Here is a 10,139-nt window from a genome sequence, read left to right on the forward strand (position 1 = left end):
CATGACGAAGAGAGCCTGAACCATCTATGACATTCACTGGAGGGGAAAAATGCAGTATAAGAGTGCAAATCCGGGATGGAAAGCAGCCAGATCCAAAATCCAGGTCCTGCAAAGTATACCTTTCCGCACTACAGTTTAAAATATGCAGTGTAGTTTAAAAAAATGCAATTATATTGATTTTTAATCCCAGCACAAGAAAATAAACCGTCAAAAGAACCATCTAGGCCAGAAATTCGAGCTCGCAATTAATGCTCCCTGGAAGCGCCTTGGGACATTTTACTACATTAAAGGCGTTATACATGTTTATTTCAAATGAGTTAATAAGTCTTTCAAAGTAGCAGATAAACAAGACCGTCAATAGATTATCAGTGCCGATAACAAGTTCCAGCCTCATGGTTTAAGGTTTCCAAATATTGAATGTTTGAATTACACAGCAGTTTGTACAATAACCAACCCAGGATGCAGCTGTCAGCCCTCAATCTGAACTTAGATCTGAAGTTTGTATTTTCAAGAGACTGACACCCTTATTCCTCACAAAGCAGCTTCAAAAAAGAAAACATTCATTTAAAATAGTCAGAATCAGCAGAATTTTAGTCCCAAAGTGCTTTGGGATTAGAACACAAGAATTTGGCGCAGGATTGGCCATATGGCCCCTAGAGCCTGCTCCGCCATTCAATAAGATCACGACTGATCTTCGACCTCAACTCCACTTTGCTGCCTGATCGCCATATCCCTTGATTCCCTTAGTGTCCAAGAATTTATCGATCTCGGTTTTGAATATCCTCAACGATTCAGCATCTGCAGTGCTCTGGGATAGAGATTTCCAAAGATTCACAACCCTCCGAGTGAAGAAATTCCTCCTCATCTCAAGTCTTAAATGGCCGCCCCCTTATCCTGAGACTAGCCAGGGGGAAAACAAGCTTTCAGCATCTACCCTGTCAATCCCCCTCAGAATCTTACACTGTATGTTTCAATTAGTTTGAAGAGGGAGCGAGGTTGATGACACTGATCTATTTTTTCACTCTCAGAATCTGATATGTTTCAATGAGATTACCTCTCATTCTTCAAAACTCCAGAGAATATCGGCCCAATCTACACAACCCTCCAGGATTGGCCTGGAGTCTCCAGGAATGAACGATTAATCGCCAGGACACTGCTGTGAACAACCCTGGAGAAATATCATCATGGCATTAAAAAATTATATGGTCTTTTAATTTTCTTTCAGCACTTTCATTTAGTAGTTGTAAAAATATTGGCGATGAGAAAATTGGCTGTTTGACTGACAGTCATGAATCATCAAATCGAGTAACAAAGAGTCGGTTCATCATCCATGCTTTTGTTACTTCCAGACTTGACTATTCCAACGCTTTCCTGGCTGGCCTCCCACATTTTACCCTCCGTAAACTGGAGATCATCCAAAAATTGGCTGCCCATATCCTAACTTGTATCAAGTCCCGTTCACCTATCACCCCTGTGCTCGCTGACCCACATTGGCTACTAGTTAAGCAATGCCATGATTTTAAAATTCTCATCTTTGTTTTCAAATCCCTCCATGGCTTCGCCCTTCCCAAACACTGTAATCTCCTCCGGCCCCACAACCCTCCGAGATCTCTGTACTCCTCTCATTCTGGCTTCTTGAGCATCCTTGATTTTAATTCCTCCAGAATGAGACTTCAGCTGCCTGGGCCCCCAAGTCCTGGAATTCCCTCCCGAAACCTCGCCGCCTCTCTTCCCTTCTTTAAGACGCTCCTTAAAACCTACCTCTTTGTCCAAGCTTTTGGTCATCTGCCCTAATATCTCCATATGTGGCTTGGTGTCAAATTTTGCTTTATAACGCTGCTGTGAAGTGCCTTGAGACGTTTCACTACATTAAAGGCACTATATAAATGTAAGTTGTTGTTGCTTAGAGACTCCCTTTCCAATACACCCGAGCAGAAACAGAAGGGGAGCAGGAATTGGACCTGCATCCCTCCTGGCTCTGTGGGCCTAAATGTGAACAGGCACATCGACCCTTGCTCACAGCACAACTGGCCTGAGTCTGTATCGTGTCTGAAACAAAATCATTGAAAATAAAATCATTTCCACGTGCATTCTCTTAAACTGCACCATACCCTCAAATTGCAAACAGAAATTAAACATTTCAGAAATGCTGGAGCAGCCCAGTGGCTACTTGCTGACAGACACACACATCTGTTTAAAAAGCACTAATTTATCATTTGGAAAATGATTTTGGAGCCCTAGAGTGCTGAATGCACTTGAATTCAGGTCTGGATATGGGAGAGGGGAGTTGCTGCTAGGGGCCCTTTCCCTGGACTGGGCTTTGACCCTTCCTGCCATGTCTGAGAAAGAGTTAAGAAGGCGCCTCTCACCAGGTAACCCCCATTCTCTCAGCTCCGGCTCTTCATCCAACCTCCGCAATTCGTCAACACCCCTTTTTTTTTAACCAGCGCTAAACTCGCTCCTCAGCCACCTCCAGCTCCAAAAGACCAGATCAAATGCTTCCTTCCCCCTCTCAGCTCCTTCATCCTCCCCCCAAGGGCTGTCTCTCCACAAACAAGGTCACACATCCTGAAAGAGAGGATTTTGGATTCCTAACGTTGCTCGCATTGACTGTTCGACAACGGCTCCCCTACTGGACAGGAGGACCGAGTTGTGCCTCCAGCATTACAATTTATGATCACACAACCAAAGCAGGTTGCAAACCTACTTTAAAGGCAAACGTTTTTTTTAAACCAAATGGTTGCTAAGTGAGGAGCCTATTTAAAGAAAAAACAAACACAAACTTGGGCACTAAAATCCAGGCTGACACCCCAGTGCAGAACCGAGGGAGCGCTGCACTGTCGGAGGTGCCATCTTTCGGATGAGATGTTAAACTGAAGCCCCGTCTGTTCTTTCAGGCGGGACGTAAAAGATCCCATGTCATTATTTCGAAGGAGAGCAGGGGAGTTATTCTCAGTGTCCTGGCCAATATTTATCGTTCATTCAATAGCACTAAAACAGATAATTTGGTAATTACCACATTGCTGTTTGAGGGAGCTTGCTGTGTGCAAATTGGCATGCTGCGTTTCCCACATTACAACAGTGACTACACTTCAAAAAGTACTTCATTTGCTGTAAAGCGCATTAGGACGTCCGGTGATCGTGAAAGCTGCTATATAAATGCAAGTCTTTCATTCAAATTTAGAAAATTATAAGAACTTATTTCATGTACAGAAAATACAGTGTGTAATCAATACCTGCTCAACAAGTCCCAAGTAGTGCTTTTGAGTATATTGTATAAAATAATGCCTGCAAGCAAATAATTCAGGAAAAAAGATTGGATATTACTTGTAAAAATAGAATTAAATTTGGCATTCTATAGGGTTCAAAACCACCATTAAAACTAGTGAAAATCAGCAGATCCTTTACATTCATTTGACAAAAAGTCATCAAACTGAAACGTTAACTCTGTTTCTCTCTCCACAGACGTTGCCTGACCTGCTGAGTATTTCCAGCATTTTCTGTTTTTACTTTAAGTTGTTATACATGTATATTAAAAAAAATCCTTCACACTTGTCAAAAGTATTTTTTTAAGTGAAAGGGCAGTTGTTTCATACTGGTTTCTTCTGCCCTGAAAATTAACAAATGGCTGAAAGTTTCCCAATGAACAGTTAAGTTTTAACTGACTTCAGGATTTATAGCAATTAGGCTTTAATACCTTAAACAGAATAGAATGATTTAAGTATAGCTCTACATTAGTAACAGAATATGTTGCATTACATGACATAAAACTCCTGCTATTATAAATATGAATATTTATTATAATAATAACTTTTATTTATATAGCGCCTTTAACGTAGTAAAATGTCCCAAGTCGCTTCACGACAGTGTTACAGACAAACAGATAAATTTGACACCAAGCCACAGAAGAAATTAAGGCAGGTGATCAAAAGCTTGTTTAAAGAGGTAGGTTTTAACAAGCATCTTAAAGGAGGATAGAGAGATAGAGAGGCATAGAGGTTTAGGGAGCGAGTTCCAGAGCTTAGGGCCCAGGCAGCTGAAGGCACGGCCACCGATGGTTGAACAATTATAATGAGGGATGTTCAAGAGGCCAGAATTTGAGGAGCGCAGACATCTTGTGGGATTGTGAGGCTGAAAAAGATTACAGAAAGAGGGAGGGGCAAGTCCATGGAGTGATTTGTAAACAAGGATGAGAATTTTGAAATCGAGGCGTTGTTTAACTGGGAGCCAATGTAGGTCAGAAAGCACAGGGGTGATCTTGACTTGGTGCGGGTTAGTACACGGGCTGCTGAGTTTTGGATGACTTCAAGTTTACGTAGTGTGGAATGTGGAAGGCCGGCCAGGAGTGAGTTGGAGTAGTTAAGTCTAGAGGTAACAAAGGCATGAATGAGGGTTTCACCAGCCGAAGAGCTGAGGCAGGGGCAGAGGCGAGCAATGTTACAGAGGTGGGAAAAGGCGGTTTTAGTTATGCTGTGGATATTTGGCTAGAAACTCATTTCAGGGTCAAATATGACACTGTCAAATATTTAGCCAGTTTACTTATGGTCATGGTTATGATCTTGGTCTACAGGTTAGTAGTAATACCTGCCCTTCTGTATGGCTCAGAGACATGGACCATGTATAGTAGACACCTCAAGTCACTGGAGAAATGGCACCAACAATGTCTCTGCAAGATCCTACAAATCCCCTGGGAGGACAGGCGCACCAACATCAGCGTCCTCGTCCAGGCTAACATCCCCAGCATTGAAGCACTGACCACACTCGATCAGCTCCGCAGGCCACATAGTTCGCATGCCAGACACGAGACTCCCAAAGCAAGTGCTCTATGCGGAGCTCCTTCATGGCAAATGAGCCAAAGGTGGGCATCAGAAACGTTACTAGGACACTCTCAAAGCCTCCTTGATAAAGTGCGACGTCCCCACTGACACCTGGGAGTCCCTGGCCAAAGACCGACCTAGGTGGAGAAAGTGCATCCGGGAGGACGCTGAGCACCTCGAGTCTCAACACCGAGAGCATGCAGAAATCAAGCGCAGGCAGCGGAAAGAGTGTGCGGCAAACCAGTCCCACCCACCCCTTCCCTCAACGACTATCTGTCCCACCTGTGACAGGGACTGTGGCTCTCGTATTGGACTGTTCAGATACCAAAGAACTCACTTCAGGAGTGGAAGCAAGTCTTCCGCGATTCTGAGGGACTGCCTATGATGATAATTACTATGTTCAAAATCACAAGACATATACAGACTACAGATGGTTACAGCTGCTATGAAATAATTTGGTTCAAATGTTTAAATGTGTAGAAGTTGATGGACAAAAGTTGAAAGGGTAGTGAAGCAGAAAGCAAAGTAAAAATGATCAAAGAGACTGCAGTTAAAACTTAAACAGGCGAAGGACAATTCGTATTGTTATTTTCACAAGAGCTCTCTTAAGAACACAAAAATATAGGCAAAGTAAGAAAGACTTGCATTTATATAGCACCTTTCACCAAGCGCTTTACAGTCAATTAAGTACTTTTTTGAAATAGTCACTCTATCACTGTTGTAATGTAGGTAAGGTAGAGGAGATAAATCTATTCACCTCAACAAGGTCAGATGCAAACCAGCTACTAATAGCCTAACTTCATTAAATTTTTTTATAAAATGAAGTTAGGCAGAGGTACAAGAATCATAGAATAGTGAAAGAAAGAGTTGCATTTATATAGTGCCTTTCGCGGCCACCAGCTGTCTCCAGGCGCTTTACAGCCAATGAAGTGCTTTCTTTGAAGTATCGTCACTGTTGTAATGTGGGAAACACTTCAGGGAGCATTGCGAGCTGGTGCGAATATTGACGTCAGCAAAGTCCAAGTCGGTGATTGGAGCGTGGGCAGATACAGCAGGAGCGGCGAGGTCGGGGCGAAGGAGTCACGAGGTCGGGGCGAAGGAGCGGTGAGACACTGTAGAGGGACGTGATCGGGGCCCAGGGGAGGCGTGAGTTCGGGGCCAGGATCCCAGGGGCAGCACGGGCCAGCCCACACTGCGATATGTGTACGCACTAGGTCCGTGCAGCAGAGCTGGTCTCCAGTCATCTTGGTTAACCCTTGCCACTGGACCAAGACCTAGCTCTGTCAAGCCCGTGTGGTGGCTGGTGTGCAATGGCCACCCCACATTTAAAAAAATCCACGCACAGGCATCTTCCAACCTTCAGGATGTAGTTCGGGATCTGGAATATTAGGTCCTTCATTGAAACACCTGTGAAATCATCCCTTTTTGGTGTGGAAGCAAGTCATCCTCATTTCGAGGGACTGCCTATGGTGGTGGTGACTATTTGCCCCATCACAGACTGATTTTTCAAACCTCAAAAGGGAGGTGACTTTCAGATACATTTCTCCCAATTCCCCAAAGAAATGGTGCAAAACTACAAAATATCTACCTATCTTCCACCTCCATTTGAACCATGATTGACATTTTTCCAAAGTGACATTTACATAACTCAGCACAAAAGCAAAAATCCTGTAACACTGACTAGTTTTTCATCAAAGAATGAAAGAAGAAAAGAAAGACTTGCATTTATATAGCGCTTTTCACAACCACCGGATGTCCCAAAGCACTTTACAACCAATGAAGTACTTTCCGAAGTGTAGTCAGGGTTGTAATGTAGGAAATACGGCAGCCAATTTGCACACAGCAAGCTCCCACAAACAGCTAAGAGATAATGACTATGTCACGTATATACATGCTGTTTGTAGCCACCAGATGGTGCCATTGTTGGAGGCCACTGAGCAGCACGCATATGGTGCTACTCTGGTATAAAAGACCAGCCATTTTGTGAGTCAGGCACTTTGGGCCTAAATAAAGCAGAAGCAAGGTTGTATCTTGCTGAGTTAAACAGTACTCAGTTTGAACCTTTATTGCATACATAACAGACTAGATAATCTGTTTTTTTGTTATGTTGGTTGAGGGACAAATATTGGGCAGGACACCGGGGATAACTCCCCTACTCTTCTTTGAAATAGTGCCATGGGATCTTTTACATAAAGTAGATGAAACCTCAGTTTAACACGTCATCCGAGACGTCTCATCTGTTCCCTAGAACCTTTAATTTCATCTTGACCTGAAATGTATACAGATTTTCATTAAAAAATCCACATAATGTTCTTTTTCCCAGCGATTATTCTGGATTCATATTATTCTGTGGGGAAAAATATCTGTTCTCTCTGTAGGAAAGATGTACAATGCAGCAAAAGCTGTCAATAATTTTGCACCTTGGAAAAGTGCACTGGAGGAAATAAAAACTATAATATATAGCAAAATCAGGTGAAAAACTTTGAATAAAACAAGCCCCCTCGGCTATTGTTCCATTGACAATAAACAATGGCTTCCTTCTTAAATGTAGTGTTGCGCAAAGAGGCATAACAAGTCAATGTAGTCTGGACCAACTAACGGATGGCACCAAATCATAAATGAACAGATCTGAAGACGTCAGCCAAGGTAAGCCCATTTACAAGCATGTTTTGGTCAAGTAGATAGACAAAGTATGAATGTGTTCCCATCCATTGTTACAAATCGATTGCTGCTCCAGATAAAACACTCAGATGACCTTGCAAATGTTACCATGCATGCCATAAAATAGAAGAGAACCAATTCTGTTTGCAATTTATCTCAAATTCTTGGCATGTTGATATCTGAACAAAATCTAGCTGCACAATACATGGTCATATATATACACACACAAAATGGTGCTGCAGGAGGGGCTTTATGCCACTATATGCACCTGACACTTCCAACAGCTTAACACTACCTCTCCACTTATAGGACAAGTTGGCACACCACAGATTGGAGCAAACTAGAACCAGCTGCTGTTATCCTTAGGGCTGTTTGCCCGAGTGAATGAAGCATCAGTGACTGGCCTGATGCATCTGTACACTACAAATTGATTGACATTGTTGTTATTCCTCTGTGCAATCAAAAGAAGCGGGATGCATAGTAGTTGAAGGCAGTTGCGATCTTGACAGCCATCAACAGTGCCATCCCTGCACTAGAGATTGTCAACAGATTAGTCTGTAGTAGATGGCAGAACTCCATCACTGACTCATTGGTGATCCTTAGCTTGCGATGGCAGTCCTCTTCTGACAGGCCCAGGTAGTTGTACCTGGGTCTATAAACATGGGTCAGTGGACAAGAAAAGGACCGACTTCAATGCTCATGAACCTCTCTGACAATCCCTTGCTTCTTCCATCTCCATAAGCCACAGGAACAGAGGAAGGTGTACCCATATTCACCATCTTGGTTGCAGTAATGAAATTGCCACTTTTAAGAAACTACTTCCTGGGAAACAAGAACTTTCCTGCCCTTCAGCAGGCATGTTAGTAACCCAGTATCATCCTTACGGATTAAGGTAATTGGCAAAAGAACCAGGGGCGAGATTAGGAGATTTTTTTTAACACAGTGAGTTGTTATGATCTGGAGTGCACTACCTGAAAGGGTGGTGGAAGCAGATTCAATAGCAACCTTCAAAAGGGTGTCGGATAAATATTTGAAGGGGAAAAATTTGCAAGGGAAGAACAGGGGAGTGGGATTAATTGGATAGCTCTTCCAAAGAGTTGGCACGGGTAAAATGGACCGAATGGCCTCCTTCTGTGCTGTATGATTCTACCAAGTCACCCACTCCAGAGACTTGATCACAAAAATTTAGGCTGATGCTCCAATGCAATATTGAATGAGTGCTGCACTGTTGGAGGTGTCGTCTTTCGGATGAGATGTTAAACTGAGGCACCATCTCTCAGGTGGATGTAAAAGATCCCATGGCATAATATCAAAGAAGAGCAGGGGAGTTCTCCCCAGTGTCCTGGCCAATATTTATCTCTTAATCAACATGACTAAAACATTTTTTAAAATCTGGTCATGATTTAATTGTTGTTTGTGGGAGCTTGCTGTGCTCAAATTGGCTGCTGTGTTTCCTATATTACAATAGTGAATACACTTCAAAAGTACTTCATTAAAAGAAAAATGAAGGATCTTGCATTTATATAGTGCCTTTCATGATCACCGGATGTCCCAAGACGCTTTACATAGAAACATAGAAAATAGGTGCAGGAGCAGGCCATTCAGCCCTTCTAGCCTGCACCGCCATTCAATGAGTTCATGGCTGAACATGAAACTTCAGTACCCCCTTCCTGCTTTCTCGCCATAACCCTTGATCCCCCGAGTAGTAAGGACTTCATCTAACTCCCTTTTGAATATATTTAGTGAATTGGCCTCAACTACTTTCTGTGGTAGAGAATTCCACAGGTTCACCACTCTCTGGGTGAAGAAGTTTCTCCTCATCTCGGTCCTAAATGGCTTATCCCTTATCCTCAGACTGTGACCCCTGGTTCTGGACTTCCCCAACATTGGGAACATTCTTCCTGCATCTAACCTGTCTCAACCCGTCAGAATTTTAAACGTTTCTATGAGGTCCCCTCTCATTCTTCTGAACTACAGTGAATACAAGCCCAGTTGATCCAGTCTTTCTTGATAGGTCAGTCCCGCCATCCCGGGAATCAGTCTGGTGAATCTTCGCTGCACTCCCTCAATAGCAAGAATGTCCTTCCTCAAGTTAGGAGACCAAAACTGTGCACAATACTCCAGGTGTGGCCTCACCAAGGCCCTGTACAACTGTAGCAACACCTCCCTGCCCCTGTATTCAAATCCCCTCGCTATGAAGGCCAACATGCCATTTGCTTTCTTAACCGCCTGCTGTACCTGCATGCTAACCTTCAATGACTGATGTACCATGACACCCAGGTCTCGTTGCACCTTCCCTTTTCCTAATCTGTCACCATTCAGATAATAGTCTGTCTCTCTGTTTTTACCACCAAAGTGGATAACCTCACATTTATCCACATTATACTTCATCTGCCATGCATTTGCCCACTCACCTAACCTATCCAAGTCACTCTGCAGCCTAATAGCATCCTCCTCGCAGCTCACACTGCCACCCAACTTAGTGTCATCCGCAAATTTGGAGATACTGCATTTAATCCCCTCGTCTAAATCATTAATGTACAATGTAAACAGCTGGGGCCCCAGCACAGAACCTTGCGGCACCCCACTAGTCACTGCCTGCCATTCTGAAAAGTACACGTTTACTCCTACTCTTTGCTTCCTGTCTGACAACCAGTTCTC

The 10,139-nt window shown here is 43.3% G+C and overlaps 1 protein-coding gene across 3 annotated transcripts in view; it reads right to left on the reverse strand.

The window, feature by feature from the left end:
• med20 (mediator complex subunit 20) overlaps nt 1-10,139 on the reverse strand; it is an 80,037-nt gene that overhangs the window by 21,315 nt on the left and 48,583 nt on the right. The window contains exon 1 of one of the 3 annotated variants that reach the window (XM_070859106.1): nt 2,370-2,544. The exons of 1 other annotated variant lie outside the window; for it this stretch is intronic. In XM_070859106.1, the coding sequence (XP_070715207.1) occupies nt 2,370-2,383 (14 nt within the window). In that variant the 5' untranslated portion in view covers nt 2,384-2,544. Of the gene's footprint in view, nt 1-1,054; nt 1,142-2,369; nt 2,545-10,139 lie in introns of those variants that run through there. One more of the 3 variants, XM_070859107.1, reaches the window with a different exon arrangement.

This window comes from Pristiophorus japonicus, chromosome 17, assembly GCF_044704955.1.
Source record: "Pristiophorus japonicus isolate sPriJap1 chromosome 17, sPriJap1.hap1, whole genome shotgun sequence".
Classification (NCBI taxonomy): Eukaryota; Metazoa; Chordata; class Chondrichthyes; family Pristiophoridae; genus Pristiophorus; species Pristiophorus japonicus.